Source organism: Crinia signifera, chromosome 8 (assembly GCF_055691185.1).
Source record: "Crinia signifera chromosome 8, ASM5569118v1, whole genome shotgun sequence".
Taxonomy (NCBI): Eukaryota; Metazoa; Chordata; class Amphibia; order Anura; family Myobatrachidae; genus Crinia; species Crinia signifera.
Window position 1 is genome coordinate 43,499,699 of NC_139224.1, and position 26,468 is coordinate 43,526,166.

General features: G+C 46.2%; 1 protein-coding gene and 1 pseudogene across 1 annotated transcript in view; both read left to right on the plus strand.

Annotated features, from left to right (window-relative positions):
- Positions 1-26,468, plus strand: part of APPL1 (adaptor protein, phosphotyrosine interacting with PH domain and leucine zipper 1) — a 43,807-nt gene that overhangs the window by 5,544 nt on the left and 11,795 nt on the right. Inside the window, exons 2-13 of the mRNA XM_083156242.1 lie at positions 1,548-1,646; positions 4,104-4,163; positions 5,456-5,527; positions 6,132-6,219; positions 6,307-6,348; positions 8,710-8,768; positions 9,816-9,962; positions 11,783-11,865; positions 13,499-13,657; positions 21,013-21,201; positions 21,469-21,511; positions 25,556-25,612. Coding sequence (XP_083012368.1) covers positions 1,548-1,646; positions 4,104-4,163; positions 5,456-5,527; positions 6,132-6,219; positions 6,307-6,348; positions 8,710-8,768; positions 9,816-9,962; positions 11,783-11,865; positions 13,499-13,657; positions 21,013-21,201; positions 21,469-21,511; positions 25,556-25,612 — 1,098 coding nt within the window. The remainder of the gene's footprint in view (positions 1-1,547; positions 1,647-4,103; positions 4,164-5,455; positions 5,528-6,131; positions 6,220-6,306; positions 6,349-8,709; positions 8,769-9,815; positions 9,963-11,782; positions 11,866-13,498; positions 13,658-21,012; positions 21,202-21,468; positions 21,512-25,555; positions 25,613-26,468) is intronic.
- Positions 6,634-6,768, plus strand: LOC146029963 (U2 spliceosomal RNA; annotated as a pseudogene).

The window sequence follows — 26,468 nt, forward strand, 5'->3', positions numbered from 1 at the left end:
GAGGCTCTAATCGCAAAGACAACCAAAGAACATTTTTCTGATTGAACGATTAGACAAGGGTACAGAATGGCAGTCGGGGGGGGGGGGGGGGGGGTTTGTATAGATGCTGACAAGAGGAGTTGCACATAATTAAACAAAAGTGGTTGTTTTTAGAGAAAGATAGAGTGGTGCTGTGATTATTGCTTGACATAAATTCCATTTTGGGCACAGTGAGGGAGCAGGAGGCTGTTTCCAGTCTGTAGCAATCTGGCATGTGGCTGCAGAAAAAACGTGGTGGATCAGCTTGGTTTGGTGGCAAGAGGCTCCAAGTACAGTACGGATCAATCCTATTATCCACGATGGTCTCATGGAGTCGTTGCAGCACCGGTTGCACTTTAAGGCATGCCAGATTCGCACAAAAGTGCTTGCTGCCCCATAGAGCTCTGACCAATTTCGTGTGAAGTCTGGCTGATTTCAGTCCACAAAGGGTGTGAGTTCATGTGCGGTTGCTGGTGTTGCGACACAGTAGACCAGGAATTCCCAACCATGGTCCTCAAGGCACACTAAAGCCCTGTACACACAGGGGAGATATATTGCTCAGCCATATATTGCTAGCAATATATGGCTGAGCAATATATTGCTCAGTTTCTCCTTTTCATGAATGGGAACCTCTGCCGGGCGGTGCCGCAGAGGTAATCAACTGGTCGCAGGAGCAAGCTCCTGCGATTAGAACAGGGCTGAAAACGGGAGTGCGCACCCGGCGATTTATCGCTGGGGCACACTCCCACCACTGGCAATATGGTCACCTGCGACCATATTTCCAGCGATTTCAGCCCCTATTGAACCCGTGTGTACACAGCTTAGCAGTGCAGGTTTTAGTGATATCCAGGCTTGGGCACAGGTGACTTAATTAGTACCTGAGTGATTCTGATTAAACCATCTGTGCTGAAGCCTGGATATCACTAAAACCTGCACTGTTGGTGTGCCTTGAGGACCGTGGTTGGGAATGTCTGCAGTAGGCAACGGCACCTCGTACCTTTTAGAAAACATTAGGATTGACCCCATAGTATCTAGGGGGAAATGGGATATTAATACCCATATTAGAGGTAATCAAGTTCCCAATATCTGACCAGAATAGGTGGAGCTTGAGACATTGCCACCATACAAGAAGAAACTTGCCCTCTAGATTATGGTTTCTCGAACAGCTGGTAGGGTGTGGTATTTCTCACAGACAGTGTCTAGGTCAACAGGCCATGGAAAAGGTTGACGCACAGAAATGTTCAACACATGAAAAGGTTGACTTGAGTCACTGTTTTTGGTGTCAAATATAACACCTGAGCACATGGACCCCCAGTTAGTGTACCGCATAGCTTGCCATGCTTTGAGTCAGGTGCCTCACTCCACTAACTTTACTGTTTCATGTTGTAGACAAGGGTATTAACCCCTTCAGCCAGGAAGGGGGGGATGCGCGGCTGGGCAGCGCTGAAGCTGAGTTCAACCATCAGCTCAGCGTCACTGCCTGGGGCTTTTCTTTGCCTGAAATCATTTTGTGCTCTGCTTCCTTTCAGACCCGGTCTCTGCTGGGGGTGTTTGAGGAAGATGCAGCCGCTATCTCCAGTTACTGCAGTCAGTTGTATCATGCTATGCACAGGATTTACGACGCACAGGTACTCTTTGTAAACTGTACTATGAATGAAAAATCAATGGCGTGTTTTCCAAACATGGAGTAACGCTTAATTTTTCCAATTCCTGAAGGCCAGAGGAAAGAAATTTGTATGCACTTTTTGGGATGCCTGACGCAGACATAGGGGTTTAAAGCAGATTTCTTTCACAGTGTAATTTTTGCAAATATCAGCTACTGTATGTTTGTACTGTTCTTTTACCTCTATTTAAAAACGGTGCTATTGAGCCATGTTTTGTAAATTTAGCAATTGATTTCTATTTATTATGCTTAATTAAATAAAAAAAAATAAGCACTTGTAAAATATATATTTATTTAGTGTGTATTCTAGCACATTGCACCTGTCACAGGTCGTACAGTCCCAGTTTCCTACCTGGGGTGTCACTTTCTGCTTTAGTGCTTCTAGCACACTCTGGTCTGTATCATGATATACAGACTAGAGTGTGCTGGAATCTCCAGAGCAGAGATCGACACCCCATGCAGGAAAGACACAGGTTGTGACAGGTGCATTATGGTAGAATTAATGCTATGTTTAAACTATGGACTATTAGCTAAACCAGTGGTTATCATCCTTGTTCCTCAAGGACCCCTAACAGTGCATGTTTTCCAGGTCTCCTGGCAGTTGCACAGGTGCACTCATTATTCACTGACACATTTTAAAAGATGCAAAAAGGAAAAGTCTATGGTACGTGTGCTCTGATTAGCTGCCTTGTGGTGGATATATCAAACAGTGGTGACCCTAGAACCACTAAAAACCGAAGTGCAAAAGAAGACAAATAGATATATCCTCCACTGGCGCTAACGATCCTAGGACAATAAGTTCCTATATAGAGGAGAACGGTCCTCTTCTCCAGATAGGGAAAGACAAATATGTATGAATAGATACATACGTCCCTTAATGGGGACAAGGGATCCTCTTCTCCGTATATAAAACTCAATGGGATCCAAAGTGGAGGCTATCAGGCTGGTATGGATAAATCTCCAAATCTTCCTCCCTCATAGAGTGCGTGATCACAAGACGTTACCCATAACAAAGATAATTGGGAGGTATATAGTGTAAAATCATTTAGTAAACAGAATCAACATATAAAAAGCTGGAAGGTAACTGAACCGAATGGCATATTACCGTGGATAGTGGAGAACCAGACAGGAATTAAGTTCTCAAAAAAGCATAGGTGAGCAGAGCTGATACCCAGGACAACAAACACTGCTCCTTCTAGGTGTTCATGGTAAGTCCAAAAAGTCCAATCCCTCCAGAGGAAATCCTGGTGAACTCCTGGGGATTTATCCATACCAGCCATACTGTATATCCATTCCAGCCTGATAGCCTCCACTTTGGATCCCATTGAGTTTTACATACAGAGAAGAGGATCCCTTGTCCCCATTAAGGGACACATGGTATCTATTCATACATATTTGTCTTTCCCTATCTGGAGAAGAGGACCATTCTCCACTATATACTGTAGGACCATATTGTCCTAGGATCCTTAGCGCCAGCGGAGGATATATCTATTTGTCTTCTTCCACATTTTAAAAGATCACAGGTGGAGCTAATTGATTCACCTGTGATTCTGTGCGGACACCTGAAAAACGTGCACTGTTGGGGGGCTGAGAACCACTGAGCTAGACTACTAGTAAAATCCATGTACAGGAAATCGAAGTAGTGCTTATATGACAATCTTGTGGTTAAGACATTGTCCTACTTCCTCCCGGTTTACCTTCTTGATAAATACATGACCTGTATTAGCTGTAGTATTTACTTAGATAAAGTGTCAGCTGTTTTTTTGTTTGCATCTTTACAATGAGCTTGATTAGAATGATTGATTTTAGATACAGTGTATTCTATCATTTGAACAGATTGGTTTTCTTACTGCTTACATAGTGCAGTATTCAATGCCGGTGCGAGCGGCCGGCGAGGGGGTTAAACTGCGAGGATCACAGAAAACCAGTGATCCTCGCAGTTTAACCCCCGCGCCGGCCGCTCGCATTATGCAACGTTCCGGGGGAATCCTCGCCGTCACAGAACTGCGAGGATTCCCCTAAACTGCGAGAGCCGCGGCTAGTGCAGCAAACTCGCTGTAATTAGCCTCGGCTCTCGCCGCTTTTGGAGGCACATTCGCAAATTCCCCCTCGCTCAAAAAACGGAGCGAGGGGGAATTTGCGAATGAGGAGTGTCAGTTGAATACTGACAGGGTGAGCGGTGACTGCGAGCAAAAAGTCCTGCTCGCAGTCACCGCTCGCCCACGGCATTGAATATATGCCATTGAGATCATGTTTGGAATTAATGTCGCATTCAAGCTGATGAATTGTATGTTCCTTCCATGCATTTTGATAATCCCTTTGTTATAATCTAGTTATAATTTATCTACTTCAGATTATTTCAAGGCAGCCTGATACAAGTGTGAAACCAATGATGCAATGACCATGTTTTATTTGTCACCAGAATGAATTGAGCGCAGCCACTCACGTCACATCTAAAATTTTGAAAGAGTATGAAAATCAGGTGCGTAGTCAAACTGGTAATTTGCCAGCTGTGGTGTTAATCCGGACCCAGGGCCTGATTCTGGTTGGTTTTCAAGCAAACGCCTTCTTTAATGGACAAAAACATGTGCACTGCAGTTGGGGCGGATGTAACATGTGCAGAGAGAGTTACATTTGGGGGGAGTTATTTTGTTTCTGTGCAGGGTAAATACTGGCTGCTTTATTTTTACACTGCAATATAGATATCAGTTTACGCATTTTCCTGATAATTTACTGTTACATAGAAGTCTATGAATAGAATGGCATAGAAAGTAATAATACTGCTCCAAGTCTTCACTATGTACTGTACATATCTTTCTGTACTCAGAATGCATTGACTGATAATTTCTAGAAAATAAACTGTTCTTGATGTTTCTTTACTTTTGCATGTTGTTGGCATTTAAGCCATACACACTAGACCAGGCATTGCCAACTTGTGGCTCTCCAGATGTTTGTGAAACTACAAATCCCATCATGCCTTGCAACAGTTATAGCATTACCTTATAGCAAAACTGTAAAAGGCATGCTGGGACTTGTAGTTTCACAACATCTGGAGAGCCACCGATTGATCAGGCCTGCACTAGACTATTTGCTCCGGGAATGATATTGTTAACTATCTCTTTTTAGATCTTACAAGCGAGCGACACAGTGCGTACAAAGGATTAGAGTGAGGGGAACAGTTGTAAACAGAAATACATTTTTTTCTATTTTAATTTAATTTTTTAATTAATTTTTATTTATTTGGTTTTTATTTGTTTTTCAATTATTATCACTCATTTGTTTATTCAATTTTATATATATAAATATATTTATTTTGTTTTGTTTTTCTCTTCTTACTCATGTTTATTCAATTTGGGTTGCTCTTTCATCTTTAATCTATCCTAGTACTGTTCCCCTCGCTCTAATCCTTTTCACCCCTCATTACAAGCGCTTGGTATAACTTCTTCTTGCAAAATCTCTTAAACTACCAATACCTTCACTGAGCAGCTCATACAACTAAGCGCAAATTATTTTTGGGGGATAACCTCCCACTAATTCCAAAACTCGTTAACAATATAGTACAGTGACGTCGCCCACTTTGACGATCTAATCAACAGTGAGCATGGAGCACAGGGGCTGGGGGACGGTGGGATTGTTAACAATGTGTAGATTGATTTTTCACCTTCAGGCTGGACAGGGAGGGCTCTCTGAGCAGGGGATTATGTAGATTGATTTTTTTTTTTTTTTTTAGAGAATAAACAAATTGGCTAATTTGTTGGATATTTTGTTTTCCAGCGTTTTCCTCTAGGTGGCGATGATGAGGTGATGACGTCAACATTGCAACAGTTTTCAAAAGTGATCGATGAGGTTAGTGTCTCTGCTACATGACAGCCCTATGTATGGACTAGGTGTGGCCAGACTTTGTTTAAGAAAAAATAGTCCTATATTTATGACCATTGAGTATAACCCATTTTTAATGACCTCTTAAGGAATGAAAATCAGGATTTAGTTTGTCATTTGCTTCCCAAAAAAATTCTAACAAAATTATCCCTAGAATGTATGTGTGTGCGTGTACATGTGGTACAGAATATAGATTGTAAGCTCCACTGGGGCAGGGACTGATGGGAATGTTCAAATATTCTCTGTACAGTCCATTGTATGCATTATATTCGTGTCTGACAGCAGCTAGATTTCTTATGGTTTTCTATGACATAAAATTCTTTATCTACCCAGCAGAAGACCTACTAGCACATGAAGGAGTGGGGTGCATCTAGGAATTGCTGGTAGTTCCTTGCAGGTGTCTTATGACATATACTTGGAAGTGGAACTGATTGTTAATGCTACAGGCTGCATATTGTATAAGTGTCCGGGATAGGCACTTTATGTTGCTTATCTATGATACATTGTGATGACCGCTTTGTCAGTGATGGTGGCTACATCGAGTGATGGTTCCTGCGGTTTTTCCCCACAGCTAAGCTCCTGCCATGCCGTCTTGTCCACCCAGCTAGCCGACGCCATGATGTTTCCTATTAGCCAGTTTAAAGAGAGGGATTTAAAAGGTAACCTCTTCTTATTCGTTAAATTTATATCTAATGATTTGTAATTAATGTGTTTTGATATTAAATTATCTCTGTTTCTCATTACAGAAATCCTGACATTAAAGGAGATTTTTCAGATTTCCAGTAACGGTATGCATACCCTATAGAACGCATCACAATGTGTATTGGGAAATGTGTGAACGTGTCGTTTATTGCACAAACTGGTGTCAGGACTGAATTCTTCACAAGGCACCTAGACGACAGGTCCCACAAAATCCAAATACTGGCATTGGGTTCTGCAGAAGATTCCCAAGGAGCACTGTGACCACCATGTGACCTCATGATGTCATGAGTCTCACTGTCTGCAGTGCATTGGAGGGGCTGCCACAGTCCCAGCTCAGCAGCTGCCACTGCTACAACCATGGGTGGATTGGGCCACCTTCTCGGCCTTTTGGCTAAGATCAAGTGTAGTATCTGTTCTTATCAGTTGAGTCTGGACCGCCCCCTGGCAGAGAATAGAGAAAGCAGTACCGTAGCATCTTGTTACTGGGCCTGAGGATAGCAACCATCCTCATGTCCTGGACGAGTGCTAGGAATGGCTTAGTCTCGATGCCCTGCTAGGGAGGGAATACCATTCTCTCCACTGGTAGGGAGGGGAGAAGCATCGGGCTTTGAGATGAGGCTCTTGTTCAGGGGTCTTTGCCTCTGTGGGAGAGTCACTCGAAAAGCCCGGTCTAGTATCCACTCCCAGGAAGAAGGGAAAAGCTGGGACCGAGTAGATTGCTCTCTGGTCCGGGGGTAACATGTCGCCCCCGGCCAGGGAGACAGCGAAAAGCCCAGCCCAGTACTCAATCCCTGGGAGAGGTGAAACGTCGGGACTGAGTAGGTGGTTTCTTCTTCCTCAGGTGGTCTATTTTGGGCCTCTGCGGGGGAGACTCACCGAAAAAGCCCGGTGGAGTATCCATTCCCATGCCGGGGGTCGGAAAGGGCCCACTGGCTGAGCGGAGAAACACTTGGTCGGACGCTGACTGGCTGGCTGCTTGGAGTCCGAGGCTGCACTGTGCCCCCGGGGAAACTCGGGGGTGCCGAACATGCACAGGTGATCCCAAAATCACCATGCACTAGTAAGCACTAGCACTGCGCACTTTCCCTCTAGGTATGCGCTTCACGTCCTTACCCCGTCCTTTTGGATGGGGTAGGACAATTTTTCACCCCCCCCCCCACCCTGGCCTTCTGGCTAGGGTCCTTTATTATTTATTTCTCTTCCCCCTCTCACGTTTGTCACTTTTCACGTTCCTTGTTTTTTTTGTAGTTTGTCACCTTTTTTTGGGTAGTGTGGTCGACCCTTTCGGGCCTTCCATTTCCCCAATGTGCCGAAGCTCTCGCCTTTTGGGGAGAGCTTCGGTCCCCCCGAGGACGACCCCGAGCCGCAAGGCGGAGGGAAGTCCACTGCGGGTCTCTCCAAACCATGGGGTGCGGAGGACCCACCGTCCTAACCCTTTCGGGGGTTGAGGAATGAGGGTCTCTCTAAGCTTCGGCGAAGAGGACCCACCGTTCCCTATTTTCCCCTCTTCGGCCTTATGGTTGAGAGGGGTTAGGGGAAAACCGGGGCCCTGTCTCCTAGGAGACGGACCCATTCGATCGCACGGCCTCCTTTGCACGTGTTTAGGCACAGCACTGGTGGTGGGGAGCACACCTCGGGCTCCTGAGTTTTTTTTCAAACTCATTACCCACTGGACCAGCCTCTGAGCACACATATTCCGCAGCTCCACATGTAGACACATTTATTCTAGGCTTCATTTTGTTGGGAGACAATTAACCTACCATTATATTTTTGGGAATGTGGGAGAAAACGGGAGTACCCAGAGGCAACCCACGCAAGCACGGGGGGTGTAACCATTGGCACAGGTTTACTATTTGGTAATGCTAAAACAGTGGCAAGGAATCCTGGGATGTGTAGTTTTACAACAGCTGGAGAGCCACAGGTTAGCCACTATAGTGTATTAAATAGAAAGTGGGTCTCAAACCGTTATCTTGTCATGAGGTGTAAATCCAGCTCTGCCTGGGGCGGTGGATACTTGGAATGGTTCCAGCGGTAGCTTATAGATCTGGTATGAGCTGTGTGGGTGGGGCAGTAGGCTAGGGAATAGCTGACATTTTAGGCATTAGATGTAACATTTTCCAAATGATAGCGTGGATTGTGTTCCACTGCAAAGAGCCAACATTAACGTACTAAATATGGATTTTATGTGAACTAAAATATTCTGTTAAATGGTCACCTGCAGCATGGCATAAAAGCAGGGCCATCTTAACATTGGCGGGGGCCCTTGGGCAAAACATTAGTCGGTGTTGGGTACATTTATACAAAACTGCAATAAAATGTAAAAACTAATTCTGTTTTTCATTATGTGCAAAAATCATTGATGTAAAAAAAATGTTGTTGTTTTTTTTTTTTTTTAAACCTAAACTTGTCTTCCCTCCTGATTGTTGGTTTTGTATGTTTGTGCTTAGATCACGATGTGGCAATCAACAGATACAGCCGGCTGTCTAAGAGACGAGAAAATGAAAAGGTTACTCCATTATAACCTGTGTGACTGCTTTGTTTATTGTTCTGTAAGATGCCGGGTAATGTGTGGATCCTGTTTGTTTTAGAAGTGTGTTTGCCTTATTTAAAGGCTCCGTAACGTCCGCCCACCATTGTCTCCGCTTCTTCTCCTATTTGTGTGGTCATGTTGAACAGTAACAGAATGCTGTGGTAATATTGTTCAGCCATGACAACCTGGGGTCCATCATGGCTGTAGAGCAGAACATACTAAGCTGCCTGCCTCTGATTTCATTGTTTGGACCAGTGGTTCTCAAACTTGGTCCTCGGGTTCACGTTTTGCAGGTCACCCAGCAGGTGCACAGGTGCACTCATTACTCATTGACACATTTTAAAAGATCCACAGTTGGAGCTAATTATTTCACTTGTGATTCTGGGCCTTGTTCTGGTTCACTCCTTCTGGCAAATTCCTTCTTAGGTGGGCAAAACCAGCTGGGGTAGATGTTACTTGTGCAGAGAGAGCTAGATTTGGGTGGGGTTTTACTTCAAAGTGAGTTCTTTATTGCAGTGTAAAAATAAAGCAGTCAGTCATTTTCCCTGCACAGAAACAAAATAACTCACCCAAATCTAATTCTCTCTGCAGATGTTACATCTGCCCCACCTGCAGTGCAGTATGGTTTTGTCCATTTGTGAAGGAATTTGCCAGAAGTAGTGAACCAGAATAAGGCCCTCTGTGAGGAGACCTGCAAAATATGCACCGTGTGGGGTCCTGAGGACTGACTTAAAGAACTTGTAGTTTAGACCACAGGGGGCAGGATGGGAATCGTCACCACTAAAGCAGTGTTTGGTTGCCTCCTGCTAGAGAATAGTCTGATGCATAGTGAGCACTAGGCCATTTTGGGTGGCGTATTTTGTGTATCACCCGAAAGGGAACAGACCCAATTGTGCAACCTCAGAGTGGGATGTTTTTTTGACGCAACATACCTTAGCGGAAGCGGACCAGAGGGCCAGCATGTCGTTTGGCAGTGAGATGCTGATAAAATGTTCTGAAGTTTGACCTCATTTTTTACTCTAGACCAAGTTTGAAGCCACGGAAGATGTTTACACTGCCAGAAAGAAACAGCACCAGACAATGATGCATTACTTCTGTGCTTTAAACACCATCCAGTACAAGAAGAAAACTGCAATATTGGAGCCACTGTTGGGATACATGCAAGCTCAGGTACCTGCATTGGTGTCGTGTATCCCTTAACTATAGACAAAAGAGCAGCACATTACTGGGGCTTTATATTGTTAGTGTGTTGGACCTGGATGTGGTTGAAGCAGCCATGCACAGATATGGTCATGCAGCTTCTGGTATTCATAGCCACCTCCTGCATGTATTTTTGATCTTTGCATTCCCCCAAAACAGAGGTCACACACCTTCAGATCACGTGTGATGTCATAGGCTGACAGCGTGATCCATGAGCTTGTGTTATCCAGCTGTTTCTGCAACCAGGAGATATATCCGGTATCCAACGGAAACCCTGGGAAATTGCTGCACCACTGCTTCCTCCCCAGCTTCAGACTCTCATCGACATCTGCAGCCATTCTCCTTACAGCGAAGCAGGATCCGTACTGCACGTACGCAAAGTACTGAACATTGTTACTTTGGGCCTTATTCTAGTTCACTCTTAGAGGCAAATTCCTTCTTAGCTGGACAAAACCATGTGCACTGCAGATGGGGCAGATGTAACAGGTGCAGATAGAATTAGATTTGGTAAATTATTTTGTTTCTGTGCAGGGTAAATACTGACTGCTTTATTTTGACACTGCAATATAGATCTCACTAAAGAAAAACCCCACCCAAATCTAATTCTCTCTGCACATGTTATATCTGCCCCACCTGCAGTGCACATGGTTTTGTCCAGCTAAGAAGGAATTTGCCTCTAAGAGTGAACTAGAATAAGGCCCTTTGTGACATGGGAGGCAGAACCTTTTGGAATCTGAATCATGCCTTTGAGCCCTGTGTCTGCAGCTCCAGGAATCAAGCTTACAAATAATTGAAGCTATTAGAGGTTATATGAAGCATCCATTAGGTGGGGGTACATTGGGGTACTATGGGATGAACACTAGTTTGGGTACTTTAAATCTTAGTGAAGAAGCTCCTCTCCCTCTTGACCTCACTAACTGCCACTGAAGTTTGTGTCCGAATTGTGGGCCTTATTCAGGTTCACTGGTCCCCCTGTGTGTTTGCGCAGGGGATCGATGTTTTGTGACTGCGCTTACTCATAGTTATGCGCCGCTGTGCGCGAGGGGCCACGGCGAATAGATTATTCGCCGGGGGATTCGCCCATGGGAACGCTCACAGTTTCATGGGCGTTCCCAGGAAAACACTGGGCATTCTCATGGTAATTCCTCGAGGGTGCATGGAGCGGGCAGCTGATGTCAGCTGCCCGCCCGCTTCTCGTACAGGTATACACAGATGTAAGACACCAAAGCGGTGTCTTAGATTTGCAAGCACTTGAAAAATCATTTGATGATCCGCGTCCATCGAATTATTTTGTGCTCACACAAAAGGCTGTGAATGGATGGTTAATGCAAATCATCCATTCGCATGCCTGCAGGTGATCGCACCGTGCGAGGAGGGGCGGGCGTCTGTGCAGGTGGCTACTGGTGGACTCGCAAGGCTGCAAAAATTGCAGCTTTGCAAGTCAACCAGAATAAGGGCCTCTATCTCCACGTGGCTTCCTTAGACTTGTTACTCATGTGTTCTGTAGCCAGCGTATTGTAGATGTGGTGCCAGCTATATGTGCTGTCAGTTCCTTTTTGAGTAATAGCCACAATCCTTATTACCAGGCTCGACAATGAGATGTTTGGTTTAATGCAAGACCTGTGATGAGGTTCTAGATACAACACCTCCGATATCTGCATCCGGCTGCTAAGCTTTAGGCTTCCGTAGACGTTCTTCCCTTCTCATTCATATAATATAAGCCTTTCTGTGTATAGTGTGATTAACCCTGACCTAAACCATCTGTTACTCTGTTTTCTTCATTTGCGCAGATTAGTTTTTTCAAGATGGGCTCAGAAAACCTCAACGGTCAGCTGGAAGAGTTCCTATCAAATATCTCAACAAGTGTGCAAAAGTGAGTGTCATGTGCGCCGTAATCTGTGTGGTGGTGCTGTGAGGCATCTCTTACAAGGAAACACAAAGAAGGTATACACTGTATTGGTTGTTCTTGTCTTGTAGTATATCTATTTCTTATGGGAACTAAATTGTTCTGGAATTTTAGTCTGTAAACTGATTGTGACCTAAGGGGTTATTCTGATTCACTCGGAAAGGCGCAATCACTCTCTAATGGACAAAATCATGTGCACTCCAGGGGGGGCTGATGTAACATGTGCAGAGAGCGTTAGATTTTGGGTGTTTTTTTTTTTTTTTTTTTTAAACGGTTTTTATTGAATTTTGGCAATATGAAAAATACAACATGTACATTGCAATGATGATGTTTTATTGTTTCTGTGCAGGGTAAATACTGGCTGCTTTATGTTTACACTGCAATATAGATATCAGTTTGAAGTACACCACCACCCAAATCTAACTCTCTGCACATGTTATATCAGCCCCACCTGCAGTGCAGATGGAGTGATTGTGCCTTTCTGAGTGAATCCGAATAACCCCCCTAACTCTAACCAAGATAAATATTATGTATAGATATGTACAGTGGCGGAAGTACCGGAGACAACGGAGTCGGTTGCCGCTGGGCGTTTGAACTTAAGGGGGCACACGACCATCTCCATTGCCTCCGGTGCCCCAGTCACTTACATAAGAAGCTCTGCAGCGACAGGACGCGGAGCGGCGGCATCGTAGGTGTTGATCGAGTAGTAGGATTCGGCAGTCAGGAGGCGGGGGCACTGTCTGAGTGACACTGCTGGCAAACTCCGCCTCCTGACAGAGAAAGTCCTGCTGTTCGTGCCCGTTTCCCGCTTGAACAACCCCAGCTCCTTCATCCGCGCTGTCGCTGCTCAGGTTGAGAATGGAAGAGGGGCTGGCGGATGTGCCTCGGCGGTGACAGAGTGCTTACAGTAAGGCACACACCAGGATCACTTTTCAGTGTGTGGCTGTTTGTGTGTTTGGCTGTGTATGTGTGTGTGTTTGGCTGTGTATGTGTGCGCATATGTGGCTTTGAGTGTGTGGGGAGTTTTTGTCTGTGCATATGTGGCTGTGTGTGTGTATATGAGGCTGTGTGTGTGTGTGTGAGTGTGTGTGTGTGTGTATATGAGGCTGTGTATGTGGATTTGCGTGTGTTCATATGTGGCCATGTGATCTTTAATTTGGCCAGACTGCAATGGTGTTGAAGGAAGAAGGGGCACCATTGTTATTTCGCCTCCGGGCTGCTGGTTTGAACTTACGCCACTGGATATGTACTCCTATATGAGATCTAATAATTGGGTTGGGTACAAAATCCAGACAGTCAGAAGACTGACAGCAGAAATCTCAATGGAACCTGGCAAGTACAATATTTTACCCAACTCCCTCCCACTGCAGCCTAACCCTAGCTCCCCATTCTCCTACGTGTGCATGCAACCTTACCCTCCCCTACCACCAAAGCCTAGTCCTCACCCTGCCCCTAGTGCCTATTCCCCAACCCCATTACTAACCACTGGATTCTGTTTTCAGAATTCCGCTGTCTCTCATCTGACTGTTGGGGTCTCAACTGCTGGGATCCTGACCACATCCCTAAACATTATGGCTGAGGTTTCACTTTTAATTGGCAGTGTTCGCAGAGAGATGGACAGTGACGTGGATATCATGCAGCAGACCATCCAGGATATGGAGGTGGCCAGTGAACCATTATATTTGCCTGATCCAGACCCAAAGAAACTTCCGGTCAACCGCAATTTAACCCAGAAAGCTGGCTACCTCAACATACGCAAGTACGATGGAGCTTGTACTGCACATGTGGTTTTATTGATAGAACTAAGTTGTGTAAGATAAAATGGTACTTATGTAGTATCTGGGCGCCCGATTTTAAAATCGGGTCGGAAAAATCGCATCGAATCGCATCCGATATCGCATGCGGTCCGATGCGATTTTCCATAGAATTCAATGTTAACATAGTCCTGTTCATTTCCCCACTATCCAAGTGGGCATAGAGTTGATTTTATAAAGCGTGGGGAGCCACCGAGCCCGAAGTGTGGCGAGTGGCCGCGGATTACTTAAAATGTTTTCCGCGTCCCCTCGTGGGGCTCGCTGCGCTCGCCACGCTATATAAAATCAACTCTATGCCCACTTGGATAGTGGGGAAATGAACAGGACCTTGTTAACATTGATTCCTATGGAAAATCGCGTCGAATCGCATCTGATTGTATGCCTTACGTTAAGGCATACAATCACAAAATCGGGTGCCCAGATACTACATAAGTACCGATAAAATTGCCAGATTTGGTGTGTGTTCGGCAACAACATGTTACCCCATGAAACAAAGGCAAGGGCTAATGATTCCTGCTAGGTTACTAAGCACTGTACCTGTCCGTCACCAGGAGGGCGAGTTGTACTGGATATTGTACTGAAAGCGCTTCTGTCATTCGACCTTGGTAGAACCCCCGGCTTCTGAGTGGGGGCCAATGTATCGTCCTTAAGATATACTCTTCTAGAAGGGATCTAGATCTCGCACAAATTAGGCTTTTGGCGAGCCAAGCGATGATTGTGGGATGGAGTGCCATTGCCACGGCAACAGCAATTTGCATCCTAAGAAAATAAACCCCCCTCTCATAAAGGTTAGCGCCAAGGATCAATTTTTTTTTTTATTCAGTAATTTTTATTGAGTTTTTCAAAATAACATTTAAACATTACACCCAAATGAGCGGACATGTCAATAGGTACATGGTATGAAACCAAATTACACACAGTTATTAAAATCATGTAAGCAGTATTAATCACAATTCCTGGAATATTTCTGGCACTGAGTTGCCCGAAGGCGCCATTCGGGCAGCTGCCAAACATATAAAAGCAGGAATATCTAAGTGACAATCTTAGCATAGTGTACTATACAACATCGCGTAATATAAATTATTATCCGAATGAACATATACCAAGCAGACTGTGGTAGCACAATGAGCTATGGACGGTGACATGTCTATCTTAAAATAAAATGAGTTCCCTCAAACACAAAACAAAATACCTCCCCATAAACCCAAAGCAACCCTACCACAAAACCCCCCCACCCTGTACAACCCACCCCCAACTTAGGCGTACCTGGATCCCTGAAAATGAACTACCCCTACCCCTCTACAACTAAAAACTATAAATTATAGGGGAAAGCAAGTTAGCGGCCCTTAGCTATATAGCTAACCTAGCCCAAACAAAAACTAACCTACCTCTCCCATTTTACCCACCTCCCACCCCACTAACCCACTATGGTCCCTACTAACTAATTTAACTAACCCCCCCACCCCCCAACAAACACAAGATACTGACAGAATAACTGGCAGGGGCAAGGAAAATAGGATACTTTTGTGATCCAGTTGCAAAATAGGTAGAACCCCGGGTCAGGATGTGCAAATAGGAGGGTCAATACCATAACCTTTTATGTATAACAATGGCATATATATAGCATACCACACATCAGAGAAAAGCAATAACGGTACTCTTTACCTAGAAGGGCGCCCGTCGCGGGCATCGCGGGTACATTTATGTATGGGCGCGACGCGACCGACGCGATGCCCGCGATTTCCCATTGAAACCAATGTTAAACATGGAAATCGTGTCGGTCGCGTCGCGGCCGGCCATAAATGTACCCGCGATGCCCGCGACGCGATGCTCACGATTTCCCATAGGAATCAATGTTAAAAGCCGCGATGGACCCGATTTTACTGTTAAATGGCTCAATCCACCCGATTTGGCCATAGGAATCAATGTTAAATGGGCCACAGAGCCCATTAACCCTTAAATGTCCCCCCAAATTTTTAACCACCCCACGATCCACGCCAACCCGAAGCGTGGCGAGCGCAGCGAGCCCGCGAGGGGCGGCGGTACGCGTCCTCCGACCTTTTCATGCCCTACTATCCACTAGGGCGTGGTGTGAGAATATAATAGTGTGGCGAGCGCAGCGAGCCACCGAGCCCGAAGCGCGGCGAGCGGACGCGGATACCTTCACAGGTATGCGCGTCCCCTCGCGGGCTTCACAGGTGTCCGTGGCGAGGCGGACACCTGTGAAGCCCGCGAGGGGACGCGTCTACCTGTGAAGGTATCCGCGTCCCCTCGCGGGGCTCGCTGCGCTCGCCACGCTTCGGGCTCGGTGGCTCGCTGCGCTCGCCACACTATTATATTCTCACACCACGCCCTAGTGGATAGTAGGGCATGAAAAGGTCGGAGGACGCGTACCGCCGCCCCTCGCGGGCTCGCTGCGCTCGCCACGCTTCGGGTTCGCGTGGATCGTGGGGTGGCGTTAAAAATTGGGGGGGACATTTAAGGGTTAATTTGCCCTATTTGGCCCCAAATCGGGTCCATTGAGCCATTTAACAGTAAAATCGCGGTCAATCTGCCGTTTTAACATTGTTCCCTATGGGAAAATCGCGGCCATCCCGATTTACCCGCGATGACCGCGATTTTTACCCCCGACGACCGCGATTTCAATCGCTGGCGCCGTTCTAGGTAAAGAGTACCGCAATAACTATAGACTAAAATATGAATCAAAACATTAGTCCGGCCATCTCTCAATCAAACTGTAGAATAAAATCAGCATCTCAAGCAATTTCCAAGGTGTTGGAGAAGGATAAGGACTTCCAAAACGATAGGACAGCAGAGTCCATGATCGCAGCATTTCCACAAGAAGGAACTGAGAGGACTTCACAGGAATCCCATCATCATCATCATCAAAGGATTGAAGAATGACATTGTGAATTAGTTAAAATGTATATGTGTTTCAAAACAACAGGATATCCTAGCAAAACCAAAATAAAATAGAAAGAATATAGAAAACCCAGTAACACTATTTTGGCATTAACTTTTAGTCCGGCCAAGTGTTAACATGTTTCAGATAGGTAGGTATAGCGACAGTCCCGCTCCAATGATCGGTAGGATAATGAAAACATGATGTAAATGACACATATAGATGGTGGATAGACCCATATCCAGGAGAGTCAAAACGCGAAATCCAGAATCGTTCCGCTGAGATTGAGAAATTGAAGGATTTTTGGGTGGAATACAGCCCCATCTAAGCACGCAGGTATAGAGTACCAAGGATCCCCATAACTGGATAGATCAATCCAGGGTATTACCAAATGTAGGTGCTGCAGAGGTGGCAGGATCATGGCATTGAGGTGATTTCTTCCCATCATCAGGATCACACTTATCAGGAGCAACATAGGTTGATAGGGCAACCCCCGGCACCTCAGACAACTTGGCAATAAGCCTGTCAGCAGAAGCGTATATAGCCTGCAGTAGTTGGTGAAAAGAGACCTCCATAATCATGGGAATGTTATGTGCAGCCAGGGTGCAAATTTGAAGGGGAGCAATCTGACTGCCGTATTGGAGCCCTGATAAACAATGGTAGTGGCTAGCACACCACCAGATAGATATACTGAGGATAGTGGCAGCAGGGGCACAATCAGCAGTGAGCACATTCACCTGTAGCCAGCAGAAGGTCCATCTAGAGGAGCAAGTGTCAGCCTGGGTGGTCGCAGGGAGCACTCACAGCGTGGGCACCAACATATAGACAAACAGGCAGAGGATCGCAGGGGAAACAGCTGCCTCTCCTAGGCAAGATAGTTCCAGGGTCCCTCGTGTGATGGGCTGTACAGTATGTGAGGCTGTAGCAGGGATGGAGGTCTCTCAGCAGTCGCACTCACCACCTGATGCCAGAAGCAAAGTGCAGCAGAGGGAAGATGTCAGCGTTGCTGGTGCGGTGGCAGGGTCAGGACCAGACTGGAGTTGCAGAGCGGGGAGAAGCGGGTCCAAAATGGCGCCCGTGTCCAGAAGAAAGGGAGCACGGAGTGCAGCAGGCACTAGCAGCCGTCAAGGCCCCCACAGGCCATCCCGGAGACCTGCGTGCGGCACAGTATGTGCAGGAGAGGCTCCGGTGAACAGAAAAGTAAAGGTGGTTTGCCAGCGGACCCTGGGGCAGGATAGTGTATCAGGATGTTTAGCGGAGCTCTCCCCACTAGCGTCCCAGGCCAAGCCACGCCCCCAATGCCAAGGATCATTTACATATTATTTATTTATGACTAATCTCATTAACTTGAAATTTACCATAATGAAGCTGAATCTCATCCCCCTCTTTGCCATATTTGCTGGGCACTTGTTTCAGGGGTGCTAGTAACAGCCTTCTGATATTCAGTTGGATTACATTATTAATTGTCCGCAAATATATCAGGCAAGTGGGGCAGATGTATTAAACCTTAACGAGATAAATGCAAGGGTGATAAGGAGAGATAAACATCCAGCCAATCAGCTCCTTACTGACTTTTTTCAAACACAGGCTGTAACATGGCAGTTAGCAGGTGATTGGCTGAACGTTTATCTCTCCTTATCACCCTTGGATTTATCTCTTGTTAAAGCTTAATACATCTGCCCCAGTGCTGGCTGTTACAGAGATTGGTTGAGACAGTCCTCCAGGTCAGCGGGAGACCCTTGGGCAAGGCGACCTGTACTGATCAGGGGTCGCAAACAGCCATCTGGTCTTTGGGGGCACACTTTTACCAAAATTTACAGATTTGTTATTTGTTCCACCTGTCGAGGTGCCAAAAGGGGGGAGTGACGGCAAAACCGGACGTGGATTTTCGAGAAACAGCCGTGAATTCGACAATTCAGCCATTTCTGACAAAACAGACGTAGCTGGTTTAAAAGTTGGATCTGTTTTGTCGAAATCGGCCTTCCAATGCTATCGGAAACGTCAGTATTGAATAGGCGACGGGCGCTATTTCACCTGACGTAATCTAAGAACAAACATTTAATTTTCCCTCTTGAAGGAAAGAACTAAGGTCTGACATCCAACATTGCCCTCACTACAGTAATTGGGCGATCCACCGCATAAAGCCGAACTGATTAAAAGTCTTCCAATAGGATAATGAATAACCATACACCATAAGAATAGGCCAAAGCTCATTGGAGTGCTGAGGTGGTCACATGGCGCAGGCAATATATGTAAGGGCGCCCTTAGGCATTATGCGTTGCAGAACAGTTGGGGGGAGGTGTGCCTGATCCATGTACAAGACTCATAAAGAATGAAGGCAACATTAGCAAAGGGGGAAACCCAAATACTGAAGGCAGGTGTTTCCTTGTTCTACCCTCAAAAGATTACTATTATTTTTCGTTCTTTTTCTTAATTTGGGTTACATACTGAAGTGTGTCAGATACTCATCTGTTCCCATGTACAGCCATGGCCAAAGGATTTGAGAATGAACAAAGTATTGGTTTTCACAAAGTTTGCTGCTTCAGTGTTTTTAGACCTTTTGTCAGATGTTACTGTGGTAAAATTACAAGCATTTCATAAGTGTTAAAGGCTTTTAATGACCATTATTTTAAGTTTACGCAGAGTCCATATTTGCAGTGTTCCTGAAGACCTCTGGCATGCTGTCAATCAACTTCTGGGCCACATACCTACTGATGGCTGCCCGTTCTTGCCTAGTCAATGCTTGGAGTTTGTCAGAATTTTGGGGAGTGTTTTTTGTCCATCCACTTCCTGAGGATTAACCACAAGTTCTCAATGGGATTACAGTCTTGGGAGTTTCCCAGGCCTTGAACTCGAAATGTAAAAATATGTTGTTCCCTAAACCACTTGGTTATCACTTTTGCCTTATGGCAAGCTGCTTCATCATGCTGGAGAAGGCATTGTGGGCCTTATTCTAGTTCACTCTTTCTGACAAAATCCTTCTTAGATGGACAAAACCATGTCCACTGCAGGTGAGGCAGATGTAACATGTGCAGATATAATTAGATTTGGTTGAGTTATTTTGCTTCTGTGCAGGGAAAATACTGACTGCTTTATTTTTACACTGCAATATAGATCTCACTTTGAAGTAAAAACCCACCCAAATCTAATTTTCTCTGCACAAGTAACATTTGCCCCGCCTGCAGTGCACATGGTTTTGTCCATCTAAGAAGGAATTTGTCAGAAAGAGTAAACTAGAATAACCCCCTGTGTGTCACCACACTGCTTTTTGATGGTTGGGAGAAGTTGCTCTTGGGAGGGTGTCTCGGTACCAATCTTTATTCATGGATGTGTTCCTAGGCAAAATTGTGAGTGAGCCCACTCCCTTGGCTGAGTAGCCACCCCACACATGAATAGTCTCAGGATGCTTTACTGTTGTCACAACATATTACTGATGGTAATGCTTTCCTCCTCTGGACAAGCATTTTTCCAGATGAACCAAACAATCTAAAAGGGGATTCATCAGAGAAAATGACTTTACCCCAGTCCTCAGCAGTCCAAACCGTGTCCCTTTTTTGCAGAATATTAGTTTTTACCTGATGTTTTTCCTGGGGAGAAGTGTCTTTTTGCTGCCCCTTTTCACACCAGGACATCCTCCAAAATCTTCACCTCACTGTGTTTTCAGATGAACTCACACATGTCTGCTGCCATTCCAAGCTCTGCAATGGTTGTGCCCCGATCCCGCAGATGAATCAACTTTAGGAACAAGAGAATGGATGGGTGGAGACTTTGCTATAAACCACTTAGGTTGGGGTTGCAGCTGGGTGTATGGGTTCACTACTAAACCCCAGATGATATGTACAGGAATAGAAACAGATTTTACCCCCTGCGCTTAACCTCCACCTCTTAAACTATATTCTGGTAATAACTGTTTCCAGAATATAGTTTAAGAGGTGGAGGTGAAACGCAGGGTGTAAAATCTGTATCAACTTTAGGAGACTGGTGCTTACTGGATGTTCTTGGGCGTTGTGAAGACTTCTTGACAACTATTAAACGGCTCTTCTTAAAGTGCTTGATGATCCAATAAATGGTTTATGGTGATGCAGTCTTACTAACCGCAATATCCTTGCCTGTAAAGCCCTTTTTGTGCAAAGCAATGATGACTGCATGTATTTGCTTACAGGTAACCATGGAGGAAGAACAATTACTTCAAGCAGCACCCTCCTTTTAAAGAAAGAGGGACTTGGCAATTAATCTGATCACTCTTTATGACATTGCCATAATAAAAACTGAGGCAGCAGACTTTGTGAAAATTAATATTTGTGTCCGTCTCAACTTTTGGCCATGGCTATGTATTTGTTTATAAATATATTATATTGTCTTTGCTTTGACTAACTATGGGGTTCTGTCTTGTTCTAGTAAGACGGGGCTGGTGTCCTCGACTTGGGAGCGACAGTATTTCTTCACTCAGGGAGGCAATCTGATGAGCCAGTCGAGGGGAGATGTGGCTGGGGGTCTGGTCATGGACATTGACAACTGCTCTGTGATGGCTGTGGACTGCGAAGACCGAAGATATTGCTTCCAAATAACCGCTTTTGATGGCAAAAAGTATGTATCTATTCTCTGTCTAGGAAACACAGCCTAAAGGTGCATACACACTGGGCGATATAAAGAACCATATTTTTTTAACTATGATCCTTCTGAGCAATATCATTCATTATACGCCTCCAACGACATACGATATGCGCTGTGGCGGGTTATTAATGGCCCGCCCCTTTGATAATGTATAAACGAGGGCCATGCTGCAGAATATAGCAACCCTGTTTGTGTCTTTGCAGGTTTTTATGCAGTATTCAAATTCCACTTTCTTTCCAGGTCCGTAATTGTACAAGCGGAGTCGCGGAAGGACAGCGAAGAGGTGGGTTTGCTATTAATGTTTATCATTATTGTTTTATTACATTTTGCCTTGAGCAGCCATCGTAGCATCTTTGTGGGAAGTGCCTATTGCTGATGATCTGCAATCGGTCCACAGAGATGCAGGCAGAACCCCATTACCATAATGCTGTGCTATCATTTAGCATGCAATATTGTTAAATGCAAAATATTCACGGTTTTAATTTCTCCATAAAGTACATAGTAGGAGATGTAGGAGGGGCAGTAAATATCAAATGTGCTACAGCTACATTATACATACAGCGCTTCAGTGGGGTCTTTTACAAGATCTCATGATGTTTGCATGATCTTGTTCATGATCGGTGGGGCTGGAAAGATGGTAGGACGCAGCGCATCAGCACTAAGCTGCACGGATCTCCGGAGGGGGGGGGGTGGTTCCTCTCCCCCCTCTTTGGTATCCAGGATGTGGATACATCTCCACTGTAAAGCTGTAGCTGCACAATAACTGCCACTATAATACATCTCCCCCCATAGTTGCAGGGTACTCGACCCATGGATCAACTACTTTTTGTGTATATTTGCATTTAGAATATACAAATCTAAAGTATCTCTGACTTCCAACCCATAAGCTATTAATAAAAAAAATGGGTACTTGTGTATTATCACGGCGCCCACGAAATCGGCCGCAAATCGCATGCAAAAATCAGATGCGATTTTGCGGCCGATTTTTCACTTTTTCCGGCCGATTTGCATGCTGTTCCATCATTGCACGCCTTGCACACCCCCGATTTCCATTTCCGGCCGATTTGCATGCTGTTCCATCATTGCACGCCTTGCACACCCCCGATTTCCATCGTAGTGCATCGCATGCAATATAGTGGCATGTGATGCATGCCATGCGATGCATGTGAAGCGATTTGGTTTATAATTGTACAATCACCCTGATAGGTGCTTACAATGTTAAATGCACCCCCATTGTCAACACCACCCCCACTATCCATGCCAACCCGAAGTGTGGTGAGCGGCGGCGGTAAGCGTCCTTTCGACCTTTTCATATCCCCACTATCCACGTCGGCGTGGAGTTGACTTTAGATAGTGTGGCGAGCGCAGCGAGCCCGAAGCGTGGCGAGCGGACGCAGAATACATGTAAAGTAATCCGTGTCCCCTCACGGGGCTCGCTGCGCTCGCCACGCTTCGGGCTCGGTGGCTCGCTGCGCTCGCCACACTATCTAAAATCAACTCCACGCTGATGTGGATGGTGGGGTATGAAAAGGTCGGAGGACGCGTACCGCTACGCTCGCCACGCTTCGGGTTGGCGTTGATAGTGGGGGTGCATTTAACATTGCGAATCACATCGCATGCCACTTGCTGGCATGCGCTGCTATGCGATATTTAATTGTACAATCAGGGGCATTTTCAGGGGTGTGCAAGGATGGAATAACATGCAAATTGTCAGGAAATGGCCGAAAATCGGACACAGATCGGTCACAAAATCGCATCGCAGATCAAATCGGCCAAAAAATCCGCCGCAAATCGTCCGATAAATCGGATGCGATATCGGATGTGATTTAGATGAAATTGGGCGCCGTGATAATACACAAGTACCAAAAAATTAAAAAAAAACAAAAACTAAACTTTTAAGATCCAGTTGGGTATTTAAACTTTTAAAGCAACTGAATATGGGTGGAAAAGTATGAAACGTGCTAACTAGGTCCAATGCGGAAGTTGCCTATATCGATCATACCTACAGTATAAGACTTTATAGATCCTAGACAATGATGAGTAGGAACAGATTGATTCCTATAGGCATCTTCTCCACTTGTTCTCTACGGTTTTTATAAATCTGTGTTGTGATAGGTCATTTATAATTCTACTAGGTGATTCATCGCGCCCTACGGGCGCTCTTCACACCGTCGTAAGGGGCTGCGCCCCCTTAATTTTTGAACATTTGTATATGAAAAAGATGGTTAGAATTGTATGAAAGATGCCTGTATTGCAACTTGAGTTATAGGTGAAATGTGTTAAATAGAGAGCATATGATGTGGAAGGGGGTGTGTATTGTTTTGTTTAATTAAAAAGCGGTTACAGAGTAAGATGTACATTGATAGTGTGGATGGTACAGTGACATTTGTGGGTGTGGGGGGGGGGCTGTGTGTGCGTGTTGTTTAGGTGTGTGTGTGCAATAGTATAGTAGGGTGTTTCTGAGTCAGCGGCTCCCCACTGGCGGAGGTCACGACACAGGTAAACAGGAGGCTGGGTAGTGATAGGGGTGTGTGGGCATAAGGGACTAAAGAGGAGGGTGGGAGATACTGTGCAGCTTCTGCCAGTGGGTGAGGGTCCAGCGTGGCAGTACAGGAGTACAGGATGGTGACCCTTAGTCAGTGTATCCTCCTACTGGGTGGGAGTTCGGGTGCATGAGAGCAGGAGGCTGGGCTATGAGGCATGATAGGGGCATGTGGGCAAAACAGCGTCAGCGACTCCCCAGTGGTGGAAGTTACGGTTCAGGAGAGCAGGAAGCTGGGTAGTGATAGGGGTGTGTGAGTATACGGGGGACTAAAGAGGGGCTTAGGGGTGCTGCCGTGGGTGGATGCCGTGAATTGCGGAGGGTGGGGGGGGCCAGGGGGGGGTACCGCGAATTGTGGGAGGGGGGGGGGGGCCGGGGGTTGCAGTGAATCGCGGGAGGGTGGGTCGCGGGGGCGGGGGGTTGCCGCAATGACAGGAGGGGGGGTCAGGGGTGGGGAATCGCGGTAGGGGGGGCACCGTGAACAGCGGGAAGGGAGGCCCGGGGGGGTTGGCGCGAATCGTGGGAGGGGGGGTCGCGGGGTGCCGCAATCGCAGGAGGGGGGGTGTCACGGGGTGGGGCCGCGAATCGCGGGAGTGCCCGGGGGTGCCGCGAATTGCGGGGGGTGTGCTGCAAATCGCGGGAGGGGGGTGCCGCGAATCGCCACAAGAAAAAATCAACACAGAAAGTTCAACACATGTAAATGTTGACATAAGTGTGGCACTTCATCGGTGTCCATGTCGACACATGAGAATGAATATGAAAACAATAAAAAAAAGAAAAATGAATCTTCAAAAACTCATGTCAACCTTTTTCATTGTCGACCATAGCCGTGCCAGTGTTTTGCATGTGCCATTTAATCCTGGGGTTGCCGTGAATCGCGCGCGGGGGTGGGGGGGAGGGAGGAGGTGAGGGGTGTCCGCGAATCACGGGAGGAGGGGTCGTGGGTGGATGCTGTGAATTGCGGGAGGGGGGGTCGCGGGGGGGGGTGTGGGTGCCGCGAATTGTGGGAGGGGGGGGCGCGGGGGGGGGTTGCAGTGAATCGCGGGGGCGGGGGGTTGCCGCAATGACAGGAGGGGGGGGTCAGGGGTGGGGAATCGCGCTAGGGGGGGTCGTGGGGGGCACCGTGAACCGCGGGAGGGGGGGGCCGGGGGTTTGGCACGAATCTTGGGAGGGGGGGTCGCGGGGTGCCGCGAATCGCAGGAGGGGGGGGTGTCACGGGGTGGGGCCGCGAATCGCGGGGGGTGTGCTGCAAATCGCGGGAGGGGGGTCGTGGGGGTTGCTGCGAATTGCCACAAGAAAAAATCAACACAGAAAGGTCAACACATGTAAATGTTGACATAAGTGTGTCACTTCATTGGTGTCCATGTCGACACATGAAAATGAATATGAAAACATTGAAAAAGTGAAAAATAAATCTTGTCAACCTTTTTCATTGTCGACCATAGCCATGTCAATGTTTTGCATGTGCCATTTAATCGTGGGGATGCCGTGAATGGGGGGGGGGGGGGGGAGGTGCATACCCAACATGACCCTCTCGAGGAGGGACACATTGCTCTGTTTCTGGACTTTCTTCTTAATTTATGGATTACCATCACCTGTGCTTAAACACCTTTCTTATCAATTACCCTGTTTAAACCAGGTGATGACAATCATAAATTAAGATGGAAGTCCACAACCCAGCGTTACAGCTCCAGACACACTTTGAGTGACAGATGTAGCCAAATATATAAGAGATTTATGTATTGTATAACTCCGCCCATATGTATCCTGTTTTTTCTCTTTTAGTGGATCGCTACAATAAATAACATCTCAAAACGCATTTACCTAACGGAGAACCCAGAGGTCAGTTTCCGTGTATAGACATAAACATTAGGATGGATTGTGGCCCTTTTTCGGATCTGATCGCAGTACAAATTTGTTCTCAAAATGGGCAAAACCATGTGTACTGCAGGTGGGGCAGATGTAACATGTGTTGAAACTGAAATCTAAATTGCAGTGTAAAAATAAAGCATCCAGTATTTACCCTGCACAGAAACAAAATAACTCACACAAATCTAACTCTCTCTATACATGTTACATCTGCCCCACCTGCAATGCTCATGGTTTTGCCCATTTTGAGAACAAATTTGTACTGCGATCTGAATAAGTGCCTATATCCGGCAGCAGGAAATACAGTGCTCCTGGTACATAATTGCGGCATCCATGGAGCCGATTCATAATTACTCACAAGTCTGAGGCAGTTTCATTCTCATTGCCTGCACAGAACGAAGGGCCTGATTCAGACCTACTCACTAGGCTGCGTATATTTTCTGCCTAGCTAGCAGAAGTCTATACTTTTTATCCTGGACTGTGATGGCCGAAATGGGGGCGGGTGCTGACGTCATGTGACTTAATCCGCCCACCCCAAGCAGGCATCGATACGTCTGCATTCACAAGGGGTACACCCAGCATTTCTATAGACGTGCCCATAAAAGGCCGGGCGGTCAGTTGCGTCCGCCCCATGCCGGCCCCCTTCCCACCCGCTATTGAGCAAACGCCCCGGCAAGTGTAAAACCTGCCAAAGGCGTTCGCTTCAGGGGTTTTCATATGCGCATATTCGCACATGCGCAAACATAGGCCAGGGTAGCAAATTTGGACCTGAGCGATCAGGTCTGAATCACCCCTAAATACAGACTTACTTGTTTGTAAGTACTGGTGT